This window comes from Fukomys damarensis, unplaced genomic scaffold (genome assembly GCF_012274545.1).
Source record: "Fukomys damarensis isolate Sample0158 unplaced genomic scaffold, DMR_v1.0_HiC HiC_scaffold_30, whole genome shotgun sequence".
In the NCBI taxonomy this organism is placed as follows: domain Eukaryota; kingdom Metazoa; phylum Chordata; class Mammalia; order Rodentia; family Bathyergidae; genus Fukomys; species Fukomys damarensis.
The window spans coordinates 3,007,812-3,033,677 of record NW_022900942.1 but is presented as its reverse complement, the minus strand read 5'-3'; the positions used below and the strand labels follow the sequence as shown (position 1 = coordinate 3,033,677).

The following is a 25,866-nucleotide window of genomic DNA, read 5'->3' as shown; positions in this document are numbered from 1 at the left end:
AAAACTTACCAACAAAGAAAAGCCCAGGTCCTGATTGATTCACTGATGAATTTTACAAGACATTCAGAGAAGAACTAGTGCCATTACTCTTCAGACTTTTCAATGAAATTGAAAGGGCAACAATACTTCCAAATTCATTCCTGGAAGGAAGCATCATTTTGATTCCCAAAGCAGGGAAAGGCGTAACTAAAAAAGAGAACTACAGGCCAATCACCTTAATGAATATAGATGCAAAAATCCTCAATAAGATACTACAAACATAATACAGAGGATCACCAAGAAGATCATATATCCTGAAAAAGTCGGATTTATTCCAGGAATGCAAGGATGGTTCAACACATGTAAATCAATAAATGTAATACAATATATTAACAAAGTGGAGGACAAAAAACACATAATGCTCTTGATAGATGCGGATAAAGCATTTGACAAAATTCAACACCCATTCATGAAAAAAACCCTGCAAAAAATAGATGGAATAGATGGTCTCTATCTCAATTTAATAAAGTCTATCTATGAAAAACAAACAGCTAACATCATATTAAGTGGCCAAAAACTGAAAACCTTCATGTTAAAATCAGGAACAAGACAAGGATGTCCACCATCACCACTCCTCTTTGATATAGTTCTAGAAACATTAGCCATAGCAATTAGACAAGAGAAAGAAATTAAAGCAATAAAGATAGGTAAGGAAAAAATTGATCTATCATTATTTGCTAATGATATGATACTCTACATGGAAGACACAAAAAACTTCACCAAAACAGTTCTTGACTTAATTGACACTTTTAGCAGAGTAGCTGGATACAAACAAGGTCAACACCCAAAAATCAATAGCTTCCTTGCACACAAATAACACACTCAGTGAACAATTAATTAGGGAAAAACTTCCTTTCATGATAGCACCCAAAAAATGAAGTATCTGGGAATCAATCTAACAAAAGAAGCAAAAGACCTCTACATTGAAAACTACAAAACTCTGAAAAAAGAGATCAAAAGGATATAAGAAAATGTTAAGTTACCCCTGCTCCTGGGTAGGAAGAATCAACATAGTGAAAATGGCCATACTACTAAAACCACTATATACATTCAATGCAATGCCAATTGAAATTCCAACAGTATATTTCACAGAACTAGAAAAAAGAATCCAAAAATTCATTTAGAACCATAAGAGACCTAGAATAGCCAAAGCCATTTTAGACAACAGACACATGGCAGCAGGTATAACAATTCCCAATTTGAAACTATACTACAAAGCCACTGTGATGAAAACAGCATGGAACTGGCAAAGAAACCGTCCTGATGATCAGTGGAACAGACTAGAAGACAAAAAAAAAACAAAAAACAAAAAAACTCCAGATGTCCTCAGCTACCTCATCTTGACAAAGGAATTGATTATCCCCACTGGAGGAAAGATAGCCTCTTTAATAAATGGTGTTGTAAAACTGGTTCTCAACCTGCCAAATATTAAAATCAGATCCTATCTTTCACCATGTACTAAATTAAAATCCAAATGAATTAAAGATCTAAATATTAAAACACAAACACTAAACTTGCTGGAAGATAAGTTAGGCAGAACGCTTGAAGACATTGGTAAAGGAAAAGATTTAATGAACAAATCCTCAGTAGAACGGGAACTAGCAGAAAGAATCAACAATTGTGATCTCATCTTATTAAAAATCTTCTGTGGGCTGGGGATTTAGCTCAGTGGTTCACTGGCCTGCCTCGGAAGCGCAAGGACCTGAGTTTGATCCCTGGTACCACACACACACACACACACACACACACACACACACACACTCATACAAATAATCTTCTGCACTGCAAAAGAAACCATCAACAGAACTAAGAGACAATCTGCAATGTGGAAAAAAATTTTTCCCAGCTGCTCCTCAGACAAAGGACTATTATCTAGAATAAATAAAGAACTCAAAACAATCAGCCCCCGCCAAATATAAGGACCTACTTCAAAAATGGGCATCTGAAATGAACAGGCATTTCTCAGACAAAGAAGTAAAAGCAGCAAGTAAATGTAGGAAAAAATGTTCCACATCACTGGTCATTCGAGAGATGCACGTGAAAACAACACTGAGATTCCACCTCACCCCACAAAGAATGGCTGCTAGGAAGAAATCAACCAATAACAAATGTTGGTGGAGTTGTAGGGAGAAAGGAACCCTTCTTCATTGTTAGTGGGAGTGCAGACTGCTGCAACCACTATGGAAATAAATATGGAGATGCCTCAAGGGGCTCTGACTAGAGGTTCCATTTGACCCAGCCATCCCTCTGCTGGGTATCTTTCCAAAAGAATTAAAAGAATCATATCACAGTGATATATGTACAGCCATATTTATAGCAGCACATTTTGTAATAGTTAAAACTTAGAAACAGCCCATTTGCCAATCCGTTGGAAACTGGATAAAGAAGATGTGGTTTTTCTATAAAATGGAGTAGTAGTCATCCATAAAAAAGGAGAAATTAGATTCATTCATAGGAAAATGTATACATTTTGAGGATATACTCCTAAGTTAAATAAATGTCACATGTGTAAATACTGAATACTTTCTCTGCTGTGAAAAACTATAATAGTACCTAAATTCCTAATGAGATAATTGATCATGTGAAATAGGAAGAAAAGCGCTAAAGGTGTTGTGAAAGTGGGAATGGCAGGGGAATGGGAATAAGGGAAGAAATAGATGAGAAAATGGAAATAAAATGTTTGTAAACACAGAGGGGAGGTGGGTGTGAAGGGAAGGCATGGACAAGGGGAAAAATGAGAACCAAGACCTGTCATGTAAGGGTAGAAGATCCCAGTGATGAATGTAACTGTACTGTATACCTAAAATGTACCAATAAACTCAATTAAAAAAAACAATACAGAAATTGGAAAATGACAACTTGAAGATGTAAAGAAGAGAGGATCACTGAGAGACAGGCAGGATCTGACAGGAGAATTACAACCCATGGGGAAATTGAGGAGGCAGAACATAATGTGATAGGTACATGGATTGTGGCTTACAAGAAAGGAAGACTGAATCAAAAGAAAGGAACACAGTGAAAGAGCGGGACTCCAGAGGCCTTCAAAGAAAACAGCAGTGGAACAGACAACTACTTCCTGGCTGCTGCAACAGATGGAGCAGCCAAATGTCCTGCAGAGAGTGGGTGGATATCATTTCAAGGATGAATCAACTGAACCTGGAAAACACAGCTGCTTCTGATTTCTTCATCTCAGTGTTCTCCGTATTAAACTCCCAGAGTGAATAGGTGAGGGACAGCCACAGAAATATCTGTGTTGAGGGAGTCACAGTCAAGATGGTAAGAAACTCCTTGAAAAGTTTAAACAAAAGGACTCAGGCTCTACCCCACTCCCAGCCACAGGCTTTGGATTTGAATGTGAAAAAATTGGCATGTAGATGAAAACAACACTGAGATCCCACCTCACCCCAGAAAGAATGACTGCTATCAAGAAATCAACCAATAATAAATGCTGGCAGGGTTATGAGGAGAAAGGAACCCTTCTTCATTGTTGGTGGGAGTTCAGATTGGTGTAACCACTGTGTAAATCAATATGAAGATACCTCAAACAACTAGGATTGGAAGTCCCATTTCACTCAGCTATTCTGCTGCTGGGTATCTTCCAAAATTAATTTAAAGAATCATACCACAGCAATATAAGCACACCCATGTTTACAGTGGCACAATTTGTAATACCTAAAACTTGGAAACAGCCCATTTGCCCATCAACTGGAGACTGGATAAGGAAGATTTTTTAAAAATTAAATGGAGTACCATTCAGCCATAGAGAACAAGAAACTAGAGACATTTATAGCTAAGTGGATGCACATTGATGCCTTACTTGTAAGAGAAATTAATAAAACACTCATGTGTAAATGCCAAATGATTTCTCTGGTATGAAAAATTAAAAGTGTAAATAAGGATTGAAATGTATAATTGATATTGTGTAATAGGAAGAAAAGATGTAAACTAGTAGAGGAATTGAGAGGGGTAGAGAAAAAGTAAAAAGGGAAAAGAAGAAATATATGAAAAGGAAAAACATGGAAACATCTTTTTAAACAGGGAAGGGTAGAGAGGGTGAAGATAGGGCTGGGGAATGTAGAAAATTATGAATCAAGATAAGTTATGTAAAGGTACATGATTGCAGTGATGAATGGCACAGTATTATATACTTAACATGTACCAATAAATTTAATTTTTTAAAAAAGAAAGTAGCAATGGAATACTACTCAGCCATAAAGAATGAGAAATTAGGGCCAGAGATTTAGCTTAGTGGTTCAGTGGCCTGCCTTACAAGTGCAAGGACCCGAGTTCAATCCCCAGTACCAAATAAATAAATAAATAAATAAATAAATAAATAAATAAGAGAAATTAGATTCATTCATAGGAAAATGGGCACATTTTGAGGATATACTCCTAAGTGAAATAAATAAGTCACACATGTGTAAATACTGAATAATTTATTTTGTGTAAAAAATTATAATAGTGCATAAGATCCTAATGAGATAAATGACAATGTGAAATAGGAAGAAAAGGGCTAAAGGTGTAGGGAAAGTGGGAAGAGTAGGGGAGAAGGAATAAGGGAAAAGAAAAAAAATATGAGAAAATGAAAAAATGGAAATAAAGTGTTTGTAAATGGGGAGGGAGAAGGGGTGAAGGGAAAGCAGTGACAAGGGGAAAAATGAGAACCAAGACCTGTGATGTAAATGTACACAGTGCCAATAATGAATGTAACTGTACTGTATACCTAAAATGTACCAATAAATGCAATTAAAAAATGAAAGTAGCAGAATTGTCATCCCTACCCTAATCCTAATCTAGAGTGTATTATTCATTTAGTGAAGTTATCTTGTTAAAAATGTTTGTACATTTTGACAGCAGCAATGGCAGCCAGGGAAGTGGCACCATGGTAAGCCTGGCAGGATCCCTGCTGCCTTTGTGATCCAGGCTAAGTGCCAGACAGCACAGTGGCTCAACTTCTGCAGAAAGGGTGAAATAAAGAAGAGATTAACCACCTTCATCCACTGACTTCCATTAGTTCAGTCCCTCCTGAAGTGTCTGATGGGCTTGGTGAAGACCCCAAATGGCAGAGATCATGTACTGCCTCCAGTTGGCTCTGCCTAACTTTCCCATCCCCAAGCCCGTCAACCTCATGCTGAGGTTTTACCACTCCTTGCTCAAGGACTAAACCTGCATTACTTTCTCCTGGAACAGAAGCATTGCACAACCTGTGCCTTGGTTTTCCTGGCACTTCTGTTTCTCATCTATATGGATGCTAGGGAAACTATTTTCTGTGCCACTGCATGGATTCACCATTTACATGTTTGGCACATGAACCTTGTGTTGTGAGCACCTAACAATGGTTCTGTCAGTTTTCCATGAAAGCAGAAGATGGGTGGGAAGGTGTTGACATAATTCAGAAAGTATTGGAGTTTCAAACCATGCAGGTCTTGTTTTTGCATTAATCTCAAAATTGAAGAGATTGATGATTCCTGAAAGCATTGTTTTTCATCCTTCTTCCCTGTTCAGTAAGCTAGACATGTTGTCCACAAGCTTCAAATATTTTCTGTGCTTCATTTTTAAAATAAATATCAGAGAGATATTGTCCTTTAACCTTGGTGTCTGTGGTCATGCTTTCCAACCCAGCCTCACTTCCTTTACCCTTTCTTCTACTTTTCTCACGTGTCCAGAGAGGGAGACCTTCTTGTATTTCTTTGGCATTCTCTGCATGATGGAGATATGATGTGTTCACATAGACCTAACAGTCCTCAGCCAAGTAACTTGAAAATGTGACCTGTGTGTTTTTGTATGAGTGTGTGTATAAACATGTGTTATGTTCCATTTTAAAAAGACCGAGTCTGTATAGTTAAGGCAGGCCTTGAACTCACTATGGAACCTGGAATGGCCTTTAACTTCAACTGATCTTCCTGCCTTAGCTTCCTGAGTGCTGGGATTACAGGTGTAAGCCACAATACCCAACCATATGTACATATTCCTTGTAAAGAATCTTTATTGAACATGATCTGGTTTTGGGGTTTAGCAGTAGCTAGCTGTAGTAGGTGCCACTGCAGTTTTTATTTAGCATGGGGATTGTAAAGCAACCAACTCACTGGACTTTGATATGGTTCAGAAAAAAAACAAAGAGAGCAATGGCCCTCATGCTCCTATTAGGAGGTCTTCCTTGCTGCACATTGACATTGCACCTTGTGAAAAATACAGAGGAAGACTTTGTGACTGTCATTTGCTGCTTATTTTTCTCTGTACTTCAGTAACAAGTATTGGCAAACAAGACTTTCTCCTGGCTCCTGCCCACTGGGGATCAACATGATTGTCCTTCCAATGGTAACTGACCCTCTGTCCTGTCTGAGGAGGAGGGAGGTTGGCCAGGTAGAAGACAGAATGGAAAGAGTCCATCCAGGGAATAGGACCGCAAGACCACACTTGTGAAACATTAACATTGCAGTTCTAGGCCTTTTATATCTGGTGTGTTCACTATACATACCAGAAATGTTAAAGCTTTATAAATTAGAAATACTCTTCATCTTAGTATTTCCATTTCTCATTGAGCTAAGATACACATAATTAAATGTACCACTTTAAAATAATGTCTGGTAGCACTAAATCCAGGGCTATTTTTTTGCAACCAACATTCTTATCTATTAATAGAAAATTTTACAACTTCCCAAATGAATTTTGCACTGATATTAACATCATAAATGTCACTATTTCCCAAAGCAACCATGATTTTCCTATGGGTATTATAAAAAAATTAAAGACAACAAACTTCAAACTTATGAAATAATGTAATCAAATAATATGATCATTATTATTTAAATAATACTAATTAATGTAATTGTTATAATTAAGGGAACATTTACATTGAGTTTTATGTGTTCATTTCAGCTACACTTCTACATTTCAATTGGACCCCGAATATCCAGGGATTAGATTCACCAACTCTGCAGCCTTCTCAAAGTGCTACTAATGTCCCTGTTCCTCAGGCTATAGATGAAGGGATTCACCATAGGATTGACCACAATGCACATCAATGAAGCCACCATGCCATTACTGGGAGAATATGACACAGATGAAAGGAGGTACATTCCAATGCTGGTTCCAAAAAATAAGCAAATTACTAACACATGATAACTACAGATTGAAAAGACTTTGGAGCTCATGCCTGTTGAAGGGATTCTGAGAATGGAGGAAATGATTTTATAGTAAAAGGACCCCTAACATGGGAATAAAGTCAAATATGGCAGCAACAAAATATGTGACCATGGCTTTGGAGGTATTGTAACATGAAAAGTTAAAGACTTGAGATGGATAAGAGAAAAAAATTAGCAATTGTCACATCTTTGAAACAGGTAAATTGTAAAGCAACTAAATTATGCAGCTTGGAGTCCACAAATCTAACAAGATGGAAAGCAAAAGTAATAAGACAGAGGTGAGGATTCATAATTACTGTATAGTGCAGGGGGTGGCCAATGGCCACAAAACTGTCATAAGCCATCAGAGTCAGAAGCACATCACCCATACTTGCACAAAGTGTCAAAAGAGATATCTGGATGAGGCAGCCCACATAGAAGATGACCCTCCTGTGAGTTGAGATGTCCACAATCTCAATGATGGAAATAAGTCAATAAAGGCCAGGTTGGAGAGGAAGAAGCACACGAGGGTGTGGAGATGGGAGGGAGTCAGAGCTAATGGCTAGGATGGTATTCAGGTTTCCAAGCACTGTGACCAAGTACATGGAGCTGAAAGAGGACAGGCTTCAGTTCTGGATATTCTGAGTGACATGAGATGGAATTCTGATACACACGTGAGATTATATATTTTGATATTGCTTGAAAATCTTTAAAAAAAAACAAATCCATTAGGAAAATGAAAGTAATAAATAGCTCAGAACACACAATATGTTAGGAATCAAGTCTTTTTTCAAGAGTAGGAACAATTTATTCAGGGAAAGAAAGCTTCTGTCTAAGAGAGACAGAAGGGGGACCAGAAATTGGGTTGCCCACTCATCCCACTTCTCCATGATGTTTTACATAGCAAAGCCATGTGGGGAGGCAGGTACAAAGTGGGACAAATTATAACACTCAATGGAAAAGTACAAGGTGGGCATGAGGTGGGGCCAAACCATGAACTACTCATAAGATTACTACAGTCACCCAGGTAATACTGATTAAGTGAGTGTTAAATAGGGGAGCAAGTCATATAGCAAGCACACAACGACTTTAAGTAAGGGTGGGGTCAGAGATTTTCCTGGAATGGCTGGGCTAAGACTTGGCTCCCTGCCCAGTTATTCATGCCTATTTAGAGTATCAAACACTGCTCTTTATCCCCAGAAGAAACAGCAGAGTATAGTAGCTTCTTTCCTTTTACAATTTGGCCACAGTGAATGTGTCTTTATTATCTTCCATGTTGGCTTCTTGCTGTGTTGGTTCCTTTAAGGCAGCCCTGTCTAACTGCCCACAAGATATCTAATTAACGTATCTATCTGCAATACACCCCCTCTGAAGAAGTATCCCAATTGCTATGAGGGGCAAAGGGTGAAGACTGCCCTGGCTACCTCCAGGTGAAGAGGGTCATAGTTGTGATCAGCAGTTAGAATTGCTCTACAGAGGGTCTATCTATCTAAAGGCCTTCCATAAACACCTGACATTGTCATCGTCAAAAAAGCCACGTAGATTTTAAGTTAAAAGAAGAGAAAGTCAAAGAAACAGTTAACAATCATGGGCAAAACTATAAGTTCAGCAGGATTTCTATGAATATAGCCCACTAAGAGGATAAGGAGAAGGTTCTGGGGACTTCATAATCCAACATAGAGTCATATAGTTTAACAGTTATGAGATGTTTACAAGGTTGATCTTAGTATTAGTAGATGTTTTTTTTATTGGTATATTTTAGGTATATAATACAGTTACATTTATCATTGAAATCTTTTATATTTACATGATGTATCTTAGTTCTTAGTTTTCCCCATTCCCCTGGCCTTCCCTCATCTCCTCCACCCTTCCCTATTGAAAAAAACTTGTTACTTTTCCTTTCATACTTTTCCCCTACCCTTCCCAATTTCCTACACTTTAGACCTTTTTTACTATTAAACAGTATCAATTACACATTATGCTTTTCATTTACACTTTTAGTTTATTACACCAGAGGAACCATTTGATATTTGCATATGCATGCCCTGTTAATTTCACTAAAGAATATTTCCTCAATGTGCAATCACCTCCATTTTTTCATTTTTTCATATTTTTTCTGTTCCTTTATTACCTTCCCCCCACTACCCTTCCCATTTTCCCTACACATTTAGCCCTTTTCTTCCTATTTCACATTGTCCATTATCTCATTAGGATCTTATGTACTATTTTAGTTTAGTCACACCAGAGAAACTATTCGGTATTCCCACATGTGTGACTTATTTATTTCACTTAGGAGTATATCCTCAATATATATCCCTTTTCCTATGAATGTCTCTAATTTCTCAATATTTATGGCTGAGTAGTATTCCATTTTATATTAAAAGAACACATCTTCTTTATCCAATCTCATGTTGGTGAGCAATTAGGCTGTTTCCAAGCTTTAGCTACTACAAACTGTGCCACTATAAATATGGTTTAGCATATGCAACTGTGGTATGATACTTTTAATTCTTTTGGGAAGATACCAAGCAGAAATTTAGCTGGGTCAAATGGGACTTCTATTCCTAGTTGTTTAAGGTATCTCCATATTGATTTCCACAGTGGTTTCACCAGTCTGCACTCTCACTAACAATGAAGAAGGGTTCCTTTCTCTAGGCAACACTGCCAACATTTGTTATTGGTTGATTTCTTGATAGAAGCTACTCTTTCTGGGGTGAGGTCGAAATTCAGTGTTATTTTCATCTGTATCTCTTGAATGATCAGTGATGTTGGACATTTTTCATATATTTATTTGCTATATTGACTTCTTTGTTTTAAAATTGTCTGTTCATTTCAGATGCCCATTTTTAAAATTGTGTCTATATATATGTGGGACCTGATTATTTTGAGTTCTTTATATATTCTGGATAATAGTCCTTTGTCGGAGGAGCAGGTGGGAAAAAATTTTCCCCACATTGTAGATTGTCTATTATCTCTGTTAGTGGTTTCTTTTTCAGTGGAGAAGCTTTTTAATAAGATGAGATCCCAGTTGTTGATTCTTTGTGCTAGTTCTCATCCTATTGAGGATTTGATCATAAAGCCTTTTCTTATGCTAATGTCTTCGAGAGTTCTGCCTAATGCATCTTCCAGCAAGTTTAGTGTTTCTGTTTTAATATTTGTATCTTTAATTCAGTTGGATTTTACTTTAGTGCATGGTGAAATATAGGGGTCTAGTTTAAATCTTTTGCAGGTTGAAATCCAGTTTTTCCAACACAATTTGTTAAAGAGTCTCTTTTGTCAAAGATGAGGTAGCTATGTAAATCTGGAGTTGTTTCTGTATCTTACAATCTATTGACCTGATCCTCAGGTCTTTTTATTTGCCAGTACCATTCTGTTTTTATCATGGTAGCTTTTCAGTATCGTTTCAAGTTGGTGACTGTGATACCCCCTGCCAGGTCTCTTTTGCCTAGAATTGCTTTGGCTATTCTAGGTCTCTTCTGATTCCAGATGAATTTTTGGATTATTTTGTCTAGTTCTGTGAATTATACTGTTAGAGTTTCAACTGGGACTGCACTGAATCTGTATAGAAGTTTTGGTAGTATGGCCATTTTCATTATGTTGATTCTTCCTACCCTGGAGCAGGAGATATCTTTACATTCTCTTATATCCTCTTTGATCTCTTTTTTCAGAGTGCTATAGATTTCAGTGTAGAGATCTTTTGTTTCTTTCATTAGATTGCTTCCTAAATACTTAATTTTTTATGCTATTGTGAAAGGAATTTTTCCCTAATTTCTCTCACTGTGTGTCTGTTATTTATGGACAAGAAGGCTATTGCGTTTTTGGTGTTGATCTTGTATTCAGCTATTCTGGTGAAAGTGTTAATTAAATCTAGAAGCATTTTGGTAGAGTCCTCTCTGTTTTTGATCCTTGGAGGAATTATGGAAACTGTCACCCATTTCTGCAATGTATGCATACCTAAAGGAAGTCTGGCCAAACATTTAGTTTCTATGAATTTTCTTTTCAAATAAAGCACTCTACACAAGAAGAATCCTTAAGATCAAGAGGTACTGGAGTCTGTGATTATGTAAAATGTTAGTATATATCTGCTCCATTGATTATATTACATCCTTTCCTTTATGTACTCAGTTTTTATGTCCATGAAAATCTTTTCTGCAATCTCTTAAAAACTGTCCACTTATTGTGAGCCAAAAGAGTCTACTTATTGTTTTGCAAAGATTTTTTAACTACTCCTGTTTGCCAGGATAGAGATAAAAACTGGGAAGCAAGAAATGAATTTTCTCTAAATACATGCATAGCTTTGCAGAAATAAAATGAAATGCCCCATCATGTAAAAAAGAAAATGACAACTTTGATACCAAAATATTTATTTGAATGTCATAAAATTGAAACTTTTATCATTTACTCTACTTATGATATGTACTTTGAATTTTGGCCTTACATTATATACTCATTACCTATTAATAATTGGAGGAGCATCCATTATATGTTTAATCCATGGTTTAAATACTAGTTAAAGAGGGAGTCAAATCAGAAGTTAAAGATAAAAACAATCTGCCACATTTTTCATAATAGCAGGGTGTGGAGAAAGATTATGAATTAAATTGCCAATCTGTGTATCTTGTCCACAAATCATTTTGTTTCTTAACCAGCATAAAGTTTTCAGCAGAGTTTGTCACATATACACTGTAGTTATACATGGGAAAATAAAACTCTCTTCACTTTTCAGAGTTGCAGAGAAATCTAAACTGAGTTGATTTCCCTTGTGGACACTGAGAAGGGTGGTTTATAATAATGGAGCAGGTTGTCGACAGCTGCAAAGAAAGCATGGAGTGAGGGTCAGGCATGCAATCAAAACTAATTATTGTAGACTTTGTCAATCTTTGATCTTTACTTCTCAAGTTAGATGTCCTTTCTAAAGTACTGCAGCAGTTTTCATCCCTCTCTCCATGGTGTTGTACTTGGAATTCCTAAGGGTAGAATACAGTAAGATAAGCCTTTCTTGTATGGACAGGGACAAGAAATAGGCACTTGGATTGTCAAAGGAAATATGTGCCAAGATTTTCCTTGTTAAATGTCCTGTGTGTTATCAGACAGCCTTATGTAAATATTTCTTCACTCTTTTCTACCCAACAAGTTGTAAATAATTACACAGAAATTCAGGCACCCTATTTCTTTTTAAAATAATAATAATAATATAGCAGGCTTTACTCAGAAATATTTTTCACATAAAAGGAAAAAATACATATAATACATACCTTAGATGCTGCTATTAAGGCAATTTTCACTTACTGCTTCATGAAGTTATGGTTATTTTCACACTCAGCATCATCACCCTCATCGCTACCATAATTCTTTTGAGATGCTAAGGAAATAGTTCACTGCCACCCATAGTATGCTATAATGGGTCAGATGTCTATGAGAAGCAAGACCAGTGTGCTAGGGAAAGAAACCTTTGACTGAGATTTTGGGTCCCCCTTGTAATCAAGTACATACATTTCACAATCCTCTGAACTGAAACTGCACAATTATCTTCCCATCTCACTGTCCAAACAGCTTCATGATGGGAAGCAATGTTTCCAACAGGACTCCCTCCATCCATTACTTTCTGAGTTAGTCTGTGTGTCTACTATGGAATATCCTAACATATCTCACACTCCTTATCTCCTTAAGGACCAGAAAAAGTTCAAGGACAGCCCAGAGAATTGCTATTTGATGATGTTGAATATATGCTTCCTGTGTTAGATGAACATGAAAGGAAGTACAAATATCTCAAGATGTCAAAAAAGCAAACACTGGAAGAATTGACAGGTTGTGTAATACCACATAACCTTCAAATCTCGATGCAAACAGTTTATACCACATTGGTCCATATTGTTCCAATTTTTGAAATATATGGAATTGAATGAAAGTTTAAAAAATGAAAATCACCAAAATTTTGGGGCCTTTTCTTTACACAGAAGAAGTTTTAAGGTATTATTATCTTTGTTAATTTTTCCTTTTTAAGCTATGTCCACAACTTTTCATTTCTGTTGCTCATTGTACAAAAATATCTAAAGGTACCATTTTAAGCAATTTCACATGGAGAGTTTGGCTACAGATATTATAATATATTTTTGTGCAACTGTCACTCTTATCCATCTCTAGAAATGTTTCACTTTCTCAACTGAAATTTGCACCTGTATGAAGAACACTAAATCTTGCCCCTTGAACATCCATGACACAGTAATAAATCATCATATAATATTAAAGACATCAAACTTCAAAAACAAAGGGAGGAGCTATTTATAGATAAGTTTTGGATTTTCATTTTTACCACAATTTTGTAAAGTACCTTGCAAATAAATGGCAAACATCCTGGAATTAAGTTTTCCAAAAATGGAGCCTCTTCATGGTGCTACTGATGTCCCTGTTCCTCAAGCTGTAGATGAAGGGGTTCAGCATTGGGGTGACCAGAGTGTACATCAGTGAGGCCACCATACCCTTGATGGGCATATATGATGTATTTGAACCAAGATACGTTCCCAGGCTTGTTCCATAAAATAAGCAAACAACTGACAGGTGAGAACCACAGGTAGAAAAGGCTTTGTACCTCCCCCCAGATGATGAGATTTTCAGGAAGGCAGAAACAATTTTATAGTAGGAGAAAATGATCCCTGACATGGGAAAAATTCCAAATAGGATACCAACCATATAAGTGACTATGTTTTTTAATAAGGTGTCAGAACATGAAAGGTTAAGGAGTTGAGAAGGGTCACAAAAGAAACTAGCAATTTCCACATCTTTGAAGCAGGAAACTTGTAAAGCAGCTAAATTGTGTACCTGGGATTCCAAAATGCTAACAAAGACTAACAACAAAACTAATAAGACACAGCGATGAGGGTTCATAATGACTGCATAATGCAGAGGGTGACAGATGGCCACAAAGCGGTCATAGGCCATCACTGTCAGAAGCATGTCATCCATACATCCAAAAAGGACAAAAAGAGACGTCTGTGTCAAACATTCCACATAGGAAATGACTCTGCCGTGATTTAGAATGTCCACAATCATCTTTGGGATTGTAGAGGAGCTTAAACATATATCAGTAAAGGACAGGTTGGAGAGGAAGAAATACATTGGAGTGTGGAGGTGGGAGTCAGAGCTGACGGCCAGGATGATGAGCAGGTTCCCGAGCACTGTGACCAGGTACATGGACAGGAACAGTCCAAAGAGGAGGGGCTGCAGGTCTGGGTCCTCTGAGAAGTGCATGAGGTAGAAGTCAGAGATGTGTGTGAGATTATGTCTTTCCATATTACTTGAGTACTTTTCACTAAATTTTGCTAAAAATATGATACAAAAGTATCACACAAAGCTCTGCATATATTCTGAGTTTAAGTAGTCATAAACAAAGAATCCCCACAAAATATCCACAATCTTCAGCAGTATTTCTCTATTGTGACAAACCCCAACATCAAGGACTCAGTGTTGGGTGGCTTTTTTCCCACCTCCTCTGTATACTCTTACATAACTCACACTCTATTACACAATGTAAGCAGACCAAAGACATAGATTTCTGAAGACCTTGATCACAGGAAAATGTGGGAAACTTCTTTCAAAAAAGTATAGAGTTAAACCATCCCCCTTTAAGAAAATATGATTCTGTCTCCTACTGGAAGAAAAATTGAAAATCACTGAATTATTTCATATTTTATGCTCATAAAATGCTATGAAATTTCTTGATTTAGGGTGTCTACAAATACTAAAATCTAGGACTCCATTATCTGGAAATTAAAGTTAACTGTAATTAACCAGAACACTTTGTTTTGAGCTATTGTTCTAAAAAGTAATATTTTTTTCATTTTTCTCTTTTTATTGCATATTTTAAGGAATTAAGACCTTACCCAGCATTTGTATATAAATTGAGCATAATTTTTTATTGTGTAAAAATTATGCAATATGATGTTTTTAATCTTTGTCTTTGTTACATTCCAATTTGGATATTACAGGTTCAGATATATTCACATAATCTTTGGATGTAATTACCACAAATATAGATCAGTGCACACTGCATTTGTCAATAAAAATAAATAAGAAGAAGCACCTTTGTCTTTTAAATTTTTAATCATACAATACCAGTAAAACATCTGCTATATAAGATATCTCTTTCTAGACTCTGTAGTGTACCATAGCTTGTCAAAATTGTTTGCTGCTGTTCTGATCATAAACCCACTTATATCCAGTTAATGGCATTGGAAACAAAGAATCTCCCAAGGCCCTGGCTGAGACTCAGCCTTCCTAATTCTAAATAACAGATTTTCACATCAACTTAAAACTCAGCTGCCAGAGAAAATGGCATGTGAAATCTTGTAAACACACATGAAAATAATGTATCCCCACTCATTTGTAAAATGAGAATAAGAATTGCATACCTTATATGGTTGATGTAAGAAAATATTTTGAAAATCATTTAATTTGCATAACTGTTACTTCTAACTTAGTAATATATTTATTTGGGGGAAAGTATCATATATCAAGATACCCTAGACTTAGCCTAATATATTTAACCAGAATATTTACATTTCAAGTTTTTGCATCACTTTCTTAAATAAGAGTTGAGAATAACTGTCTGAGAATATTTTCTGGCATTTAGAAAATTTCCAATTTTATGATCTCTATAGATATTAGCATATAAATGTTCAACATTAATGTTATTTAGATATCTGAACAATTACCTAACATTTGAATATTTGGGACAATTTCTCTTACTCTCCTGTCCTCAAGGAAGCATTTGTGAATTTTGGGATAGGTTTTCCTGTCCATATTTCCAGGTCAGCACTGACTTGTGAATCCACAAGCAATTTTCTTTAAAATTTACCTAAAATGACCAAAAACTCATCAAACTATTGTGCATCAAAAGACCTAATCCCTCCCAAACAGACTAGGTTACATCTACACATATAGATTTTAGGTCTTCTTTAACTAATGCACAGCTTTATGAAAGAGAGAGAGAGAGAAAGAGACAGAGAGAGAGACAGACAGAGACAGAGAGAGAGACAGAGAGAGAGAGACAGAGAGAGAGAGACAGAGAGAGGGAGGGAGAGAGAGTCCTCATTTACCTTTTAAATTAATTATTATGAGAATATTTCCAAAATTCTTGTGTCCTTTTCCACTTCACTCATATTAAAATTGGTATACAATATATTATGGTGATATTTTTCTGATTTCCAACAAACAATACATTTATAAAATTTAATTTTTTTCTGAAATAGGCCGCTCATATTCACCTAAATCATCTCATTCTTAGGGAAATATTCAAAGTACTCCTGTAATATTTCTAGTAATGTTTTCTCCATGATAACATTCAAATAAATTTTACCAAAGCCGGATGTGATGGCACACACCTGTAATTCCAGCACTCAGGAGGCTGAGGCAGGAGGATTGCTGTGAGTTCAAGACCAGCCTGGGCTACACAGTGAGTTCCAGTTCAGGCTAAACTACATAGTGAGACACTGTCTCAAAAAAACAGAAAAACAAAAAAAAACAAAACGAAAAAGGAAGAACAAAAAAACAAATAAATTTCACCATCACATGGTGAATAACATTTCCATTTTGCTTCAGTTTTGGAGCCTGTGCCAAAGTATGGTGCTAAAGAAATGAGTATTTTAGATGAGTGTCATTGGACTGTTACTGCAGGCATAATGTGTGTGAATATCTCCTTTGTGCTCATAAAGCTTGAGGAAAATAAGGAGAATTTCATTCATCCACATACATGGCAATTAAAGAAACTTAGAACACAATTAGTTAGAAATTGTGAGATTTTGTTTTTAAAGTAAAGACATATACCAGTAAGCACATAGGAAGTTTACTAAGAATAGTTCTTATGGCACTGGAGACTGGAATGATATGTTCTTTACTAAATCTAAGCTTGAGGCATAGAGCCTCCTTTTCCCTTCACTTTGTGCCTTAAAAAATGAATATATAGTTTGTGTTTTGTTTTAACATAACTCACAAAAATGCAGTTATGTGAATGTCCATGATACAGAGAAAAATTAGAGCTATTTTATTTTTTCTTTACATCTATGGGGAATTTGTGAAAGGGATGAGGATGTAGACAATAATGTACCAGGCATCTTCCTGTCTTCCTCATTAAGGACAAGTATCATGACTCAGAGAAAGGTCCATTCAATGTTGAACACAGGATTTTTATTTTTGATGTCTCTTTTGAGCCAAACAAGGCAGAGGTCTGAGAAATCTGATTAAAGTAAAGTGCATCATTCCTCTCCAACAGATAGATAGATAGATAGATAGATAGATAGATAGATAGATAGATAGACAGACAGGTATAGATAGATAGATATAGATAGATAGATAGATAGATAGATAGATAGATAATTACACAAACACAAATAAAGTATTCTGAAAGAAGAATACAAAAAGAGTTACTAGAGGACACGAGAGATAATTGGCAAGAATAGTCTTATGATTCTTTTGGAAAGATATCCCATGTTTATAGTGGCATAGTTTGTAATAGCTATAACTTCGAAATAGCCCATTTGCCCATCAGTTGGATACTGGATAAAGAAGATGTGGTTTTTCTATAAAATAGAGTACTACTCAGCCATAAAGAATGAGAACCTAGGGTCATTCATAGGAAAATGGATGCATATTGAAGCCACACTCTTAAGTGAAATACATAAGACATACATGTGTAAATGCCAAATAGTTTCTCTGGTGTGAAAAACTAAAAGTGTAAATAAGATCCAAACTGTAAAATTGACAATGTGAAATAGGAATAAAATGGCTAAAGGTGTAGGAAAAGTGGGAAGGGTAGGGGAAAGGAAATAAGGGAAAAGAAAAAATAGGAAAAAATGAAGAAATGCAAACAGACATTTGTAAATAGGGAGGAATGAAGGGGGTGAAGGGAGGGCAGGGCTATGGGGAAAGATGAGAACCAAGACCTGTCATGTAAAGGTACAAGATCCCAATGATGAATGTCACTGTACTGTATACCTAAAATGGACCACAAACTCATTTAGAAAAAAAGAATATTCTATGACTGATAGTAATGATAGCTAAACTTTATTTGCTCTAATTTTATACACATTAACCCTAAATAGAGCATTCCTCATCTGCATAATCCTTATTGCAGTTGCTTCAAGTAAAATTAAATTATAATTACAATGCTTTTTCAGCTATATTAAAAGTCTCCCTCACATCATAGAAATAAGAGGTGGAGCTGAAAGGATTAAAAATAAATTGACAGGTGCTGTCCAATGCACTGAAAATTTTCATTGTTTTGAATCCACAGAAATATTTGAGCAGAGATGCAGAGCTAATAATCATAGGTGCTTCAGAGTCACATTTGCAACTCTCATTTCCTAAAGAGGAATGAAATCATGACATGAATTTTCCACATTTTTGTTGGTGGAAAATAAGTGTAAGCATGGAGAATATGAGAAGCTCAAAAATATCCTATATTTGTGGCAGGATTGAAATCTGTGCTGAATGCTCAGTGCTCTTTCAGGTCTTTGCCTGTCATCCATGTGTCTTTGATGCACTCACCTGGGGCCATTCACTGCTCTGCTCCATGAGCTTTTAGAAAACTTCAATCTGAAGGGCCCAATGAGCAAGGGGTGCACAGAGAATTGTCTGCTTGTGCTAAAAGGCAGCCTAGCAGAATCACCCTGTGTCTGTAATCAGATAAATAAATTTCACCAAGTCATTCTTCTTCACAAAAACTAATGCAGGTGCTATAAAAATTACAGAGTATTACATTTTTTACAAGCAATAACAATGTAAGCAAATATTGCTCCAGGAAGATAGAAAACATTAGATAAAGCATGACACATAGAAGAAATTGCTCAGTGCTAGAAGATAGGAAGCCCTCCAATCCAGTTCATGATAGTATGGTCACTGTCTACCCCATATCCCAATCATGGACTTTATAATCCTTTTAGATACTTAGGAGACACTGCAGAAAGTCATGCCTTCTGCTGTTATGGGTGAGACATCAATGGAAGTAGAAACTGGGTATATAGAAAGCAAATTTGAAATAATAATTCTTTCTAAGCTACCAAGAAAATCATAAAATTTCTGTTCTTTAACTGACATTTTTCATATTTGTACCCTCTCCTCAGGCCATCAAAAATGTTATGCTACTTCTCAGGAAAAGGAAATAGTATTTTTTTCTTCTATAAAGTTTATTGGTACATTGTAGGTATACAGTAAGATTACATTAATTATTGGGATAATAATTTTAATCATCTTTTTCATATTAATGGTATCCTTTTGTGCTTACCAGGGAATGCTGTTTTTCTGCTGGGTCTTAGTAAGGAAGAGCAGATCCAAAGACCCTCTTATGTCTGCTGCCCATTGAAGGCTCAGTCTCTGTCCTCTGGATTGAAATTAATACAAAGACACATAAGATCTTTATAATATGGAAAACAATCAAGCCTTGACCACACGTATGGAGCTGGACATAGGACTGGAGTCACTAAAAGACTGGAGACTGATTAACGGCTCTGTGACCTTGGGGGTTAAGTGCACAGAGTTAGCTCATAATTAGCTGGCTTTTTCCATCCTGTCCCAATCTCTAAGGGCTTCCAACACTAATGGAAGGAGAAGAGAAAAGGAATATGTCTCCACAAAAGATTTTCGGTTTTACATCTACTTAGATAAAGGTAGTTTGGCCTATTTTTTTTCTCATTGACTTTATTGGTACTTTTTAGGTATGCGGTACAGTTACATTCATCATTGGGATCTTGTACCTTTACATAACATTTCTTGGATCTCATTTTTTTCCCCATAGCCCTGCCCTCACTTCACCCTCTCCACCCTTCCCTATTTACAAATCTTTGTTTCCATTTTTTCACATTTTTAATTTTCCCTTATTTCCTTTCCCATACCCTTCCCACTTTCCCTACACTTTAGCCCTTTTATTCCTATTTCACATTGTCAATTATACAATTTTGGTTTTATTTTCACTTTTAGTTTTTTCACAGTAGAGAAACTATTTCGTATGTACACATCTGTGACTTATTTATTTAACTTAAGAGTATATCTTCACTATGCATTCATTTTCCTATAAATGATTCTAATTTCTCATTCTTCGTGGCTTAGTAATATTCCATTTTATAAAAACATCTTCTTTATCCAGTCTTCAACTGACAGACAAATGTGCTGTTTCCAAGTTTTAGCTATTAAAAACTGTGCCACTATAAACATGGATGTGCATATATCACTGTGGTATGATTCTTTTAATTCTTTTAGAAAGATACCCAGCAGAGGGGTAGCTGGGTCAAATCGAACCTCTAATCCTAGTTCTTTGTGAGGTGTCTCCATAATGATTTCCACAGTGGTTGCACAAGTCTGCACTACCTCCCCAAATGGTGAAGTGTTCTTTTCTCCCCACAACCCCACCAACATTTGTTATTAGTTGATTACTTGATAGCAGCTATTCTTTTTGGGGTGACGTAAAATCTCAGTGTTGTTTTCATCTGCATCGCTTGAATTGCATTAAACTAAAATCCAAGTGAATTAAATATGTAAATATTAAAAAAGAAACACTAAATTTGCTGTAAGATGTTAGGCAGAACTCTTGAAGACTTTGGCATAAGAAAAGACTTTATGAACAAATCCTCAGTAGGACGGGAACTAGCACAAAGAATCAACAACTGGGATCTTCTCTTATTAAAAAGCTTCTGTGCTGAAAAAGAAACCACCAACAAAGTTAATAGACAACCTACAGTGTGGGAAAAACATTTTACCATCTTCTCCTCAGACAAAGGACTGTTACCTAGAATATATAAATAACTCAAAAATCAGACTGACCAAATATAAAGACCCCATTCAAAAATATGCATCTGAAATGAACAGACCTTTCTCAAATCAAGACGTAGAAAGAGCAAATAAACCTATAAAAATGTACCGTATCACTGGTCATTCGAGAGATGCAAATGAAATCAACACTGAGATTCCACCTTACTTCAGAAAAGTTAGCTTCTATCATGAAATCCAAGAATAACAAATGCTAGTGGGGCTGTGGGGAAAGAGAAACTGCTCCCCTGATGGTGGGAGTGTAGACTGATTCAACCACTGTGGACATCAGCATGGAGATACCTCAAAGAAGTAGGATTAGAGGTCCAATTTGACCCAGCTATTCCCATGCTGGGTATCTTTCCAAAAGAGCAGCCCAGTTTTTAATAGCAAAAACTTGGAAACAGCCCAATTGCCCATTAACAGCAGACATGATAAATAATTTTCTTTTATAAAATGGAGTGGTACTCAGCCATAAAGAGTGAGAAGTTAGAAGCATTTATAGCTAAATGAGTGCACATTGAGGTGATACTCATACATGAAATAAATAGGACACATGTGTAGATACTGGTGTGAGAAACTGAAAGTATAAATAAGCATTAAAAGGTATAATAGATAATGTGAAACAGGCAGAAACGGGGCAAACGGGAAGGGGAAATGGGAAGGGTAGGGGAGAGGAAAGAAGAAAATTGAATTACTCTGAGAAAATTTAAAAAATGGAAGCAAAGTCTTTCTAAATAGGGAGGGGTGGGGGGCTTGAAATGAGGTCAGGGAAAGGGGGAAAAATTAGGAACCAAGATAGATTACTTAATGGTACAAATTTGCAATGATGAATGTCATAATGTTGTATATCTAAATTGTACTCATAAAATTATTTTTTAAAAATTCCATCAGAATATTCACATTTGAAGTTTTTCCTGTCCTTCCTTACACCAAGTTTGAGAATCACTGCCTGGCATTTATAAAACATTTCATTTACATTTCCTATAACTGTTGTCATTAATACCCACTACCAATACCAAAATAGAAACATTTAACACTATTTGCTGCCATCTAATATATTATAAAGCTTTTAATGATCATCTATGATAGTATTTTTAGATCTATGTGACCTTCCTAATATTGATGGAAGTGTAGACAGGAATGCACTTTGTTGCAGTTACTTTTGAGCCAAGAAAGTATTTGTTCACTGTTTCACGAGGTTTTTATTTTTTTTTCCCTGTACCAAGCAAGATTTTTGATTTTGAGAAAATAGAAATGAAGGCTGTAGACAGTTTTCTTTCAATATACCATACATAATCACTAACAGAAACAGAAAAATGGGAATCTCAGACCCTAGCATTTTTAAATTAGTGGTATGATATTGAACCGTCCATTATTGAAATTTTTTTTTATCCTTATAGTATGCAATTCCCAACTTAATGTCCTGAAGAGCATCTATTGCATACTTTAATCCTTTCACATTGAGACTGAATTGATAAGAAGATTCCTCTAGAGACAATGGTGAGTGTGAGGGAAACTGACCACCTGCACTATGTCTTATAAATAATGTGTTGCAGACAGGATTCACAATTATTGTGAACATCTGTGGTTCTGACCAATTCACTATTCCATTCTGTCCTTTACATCAGAATATTTAAGCAGAGGTCCAGAGAACCCCATCACAGGAGTGTCTGAAGACATTAGAGCTTATCCTTTTCATTACGGATGAGTTATATCAAATCCTGAATTTCTCTCTCTTTGTGAGATTATATCACTCTAGGGGATTTGAGGGAGGAAGATCCTATGTTTCAGCTTAGCCTTGGCAATGTAGTGACTCAGAAACACCCTATGATTTCAAAGTAAAAAAATAAAATTTATCTGTGTCTCATCTTTGACAAAGAATTCAAAAAATATGCTGGAGGAAAGATACCCTCATTAACAAACAATGCTGGGAAAACTGGCCATCCAAACATTGAATTATGAACTACATTTCTCAACTCATATTAAACTAAAATCAAAATAGATCAAAGATGTAAATGTGAGAACAGAATCACTTAATCTCCTGAAGGATAAAATAGGTGGAATTGTAGAAAACATAGACATAGGATGGGAATTTCCGAACAGAATGCCAACCACATAAAAAATAACAGCAAGGATAAACTGCTCTCCTCAGACCAGGTTATTTTATGCATTTGGCTGTTGAAGTCCTTTTCTACTGATATTATATTTTGGTGAGGATTTACATGGGACACACATATATTTACACTCTTCATACTTATGGAGAGGTCTATCTACATATCCCATCCTAAGTATCTTTGTCACCAACTTTTCAGTCATGTTCCTTCCAAGTCCTTGACCATCTGACCAGGCCATTGCCTACAGCCCAAGAATCAGTATATAGTTGCACATCTGGCTATTTTTTCTTCCAGATAGAATGTACAAAGTGGTGCACCACAAAAGTTTTATCTACTGTAAGATCTCACTTCAACAATGTTTTTCTTGTATGTCCTGGAAGCAGACTGTAACGCTACCACAATCCACTTTTTGTTGGTGCCTACATAACACACAGAACCATCTGAACCAGGCCTAGCCTCTGTTCCTCAGACAACTGATAATAGTGTTCACTCTGAGATTACATGTGAATGCTTGAAGACAGAAAGTTGTACAGCAGGAGTAAGAACCATGGGCATTTCAGCAAGTTCTTCACTTTACTTACTTGTACTCTTGGGACATGCTCAGGCTTGATCACATATATACCACTTCCATTTAATGATAGTTTGTTGCTGTGCATGTTCAAAATTATTACTTGGCAGATTAGATAATACCCAACTCATGATGGAAGCTCAGTGTGCATGGTAACTTTGTGTGCAGCGGAGTCAGGTTTCAACTAAGGCCTAGTAGCCAAACTGCATTTCAAAGGGATTTTGGAGCACAGCCTTCCTCCAAAGTATTAAAAACCCCTGCTGTGATTCTTCTATGCTGGCCTAACAGAGACTCCAGATATCATCCCTATATGCCACTAACACCTAAGATACCATTGGATCAGCTGGATCATATGGCCCCAGTGACAAAGCAGCCCACTCAGTAGCCTGTACAGGTTGCAGAGATTTCTTTAGTCCTGGGATCCATGCAAACCAGCAAGTTTTCAAGTTACTTTGTAAATGGGCTCACATAACATATCTTAGTGAGGAGTGCACTGCCTCCAAAATCCACATTGGCCAACCAGGCACTGTGGCTCTTTTTTGGTTGTAGGAGAAGCTACATGCAACAATTTATCCTTCACCTTAGAAAAATTAACTCTGTGTGAACCATCTCACTGGATTCCTAGAAATTTCACCAAGATAGAGGTACTTTGAATTGTAGTTGGATTTTCCTCCACCCTCTGGCATGTAATTGCTCTACTAGCAAGTCCAGAGTGGATAATACCTCCTGCTCAATTGGTCATATCAGAATGGTATCATCAATAAGATGGACTAATACAATACCTGTGGAAGAGAAAGATGATCATGTTTCCTGAGAACTAAGTTGTGACACAGGGATGGAGAGGTAATACAATCCTGAGGTAGAACAGTGAAAATTTATTGCAGATTTTGCAACCTGAAAGAAAATTATTTTTGTTGGTCCTATCAATAGGAACGGCAGTGTTTCCCATGCCAACATGCTGAGTTTTTCCATTCCTCCTGTGTTTCAGTATTTGGCCCAGGAATTTCTTCAGATATCAGTTGAAATCACTGCAGTGTGGATGTGGTTACTCAAATGGTCATTGTCTGTGTCACACCACACACCTGTCTTCCTGTCTTTCACTCTTTGTGGTTCCCTCTGCACTCTTGTTTGATGTGTCGCCTGGACACAGTCTGCTCCTCACAAGGTTTATGTTTACAGTTTGCATTTTGGATTAGTTGTGGTTATCAAATATTTTAAGAGACATTATCAATAAATATTTATAATTCAAAAAATTTATCAAAAAAAAAGAATAGTGGAAGATGAGGCGAAAGAAGTAATCTTACAGGTAAAGATAGGTAAAGATGAAATGTTTATGATGGAAATAAACATACATTTCAAAGTGAGCTCATGTTGAAGATGGAAGAGATTGAAGAGATTCAGATGATTGTTTTGAATTTGAGTAGGCAGATAAATGGTGATATCATTTGCAGATGTAAAGGATATTAAGAGGAACCAGATTTAGCAGGGAAAGATGAATTCTCTTCTAAACATATTTAGTTTTAATTTAATAAAGTCAATCTCATGAGAGGTAAATTTAAGAGATTCTGAATAAGAAACTGAATACACAGGTCTTAAAATTGGGACAGATGTCAGTTGGTGACTCTTGCCTTGAGGACAGGGTGCCCTTTCCAAAGTTGTCATTTCTAGGATACTCTCTCTCATTCTAATGTAGTCTTTAGAGTCCTCTATACTCATAAATTACTTTGCTGCTATAGTTTAATAATTCTTTGTATTAAACTTCTGCTGCTTAAATCACTGTGTAATTTTTTGTCTCCTGGTTGGACAAATTCTGATACAATGTACTGAGAAGATAAAGTATATTAATAAATTTCTAGTATTGAGCTTCACTGGCATCCCCAGGATGATCTTTACCTCATTATAGAGTTTTTAAGATATTTTGGCTTTCATGCAATTTTATATTTTTGAACTGATAGTCACAATTGAGTTTGAACTCTTGAGGGTTGTGTGTATGTATGGTATATATCTTTGTTGTGTTTTAGTACCCTCATTTATCTCGACTTATAAAATAATATAGAATGTTTTCTACTTTTGTTTCTACCTAAATAGCATTAGGTAAATTGCTTAAAATTTAGATAGACTGTCTCTACATAGGAACTTCTGCATTTAGGAAGTGGTTGTTTGACAACTTCATGTATCATAATCCTATTGCACTCTATGGTAATTGATTCTTTGGATTTTTATA

General features: G+C 36.1%; 1 protein-coding gene across 1 annotated transcript; it reads right to left on the bottom strand.

Annotated features, from left to right (window-relative positions):
- Positions 1-13,523: 13,523 nt before the first annotated feature.
- LOC104869807 (olfactory receptor 7E24) lies at positions 13,524-14,453 on the bottom strand. Its single transcript, XM_010635154.1, has one exon. The coding sequence runs from the start codon at positions 14,451-14,453 to the stop codon at positions 13,524-13,526; it is 930 nt and encodes a 309-aa protein (XP_010633456.1).
- Positions 14,454-25,866: the final 11,413 nt, after the last annotated feature.

Bases quoted from the DNA above. Each gene is read 5' to 3' on its own strand.
- LOC104869807 (XM_010635154.1), bottom strand. From the start codon at position 14,453: ATGGAAAGACATAATCTCACACACATCTCTGACTTCTACCTCATGCAC.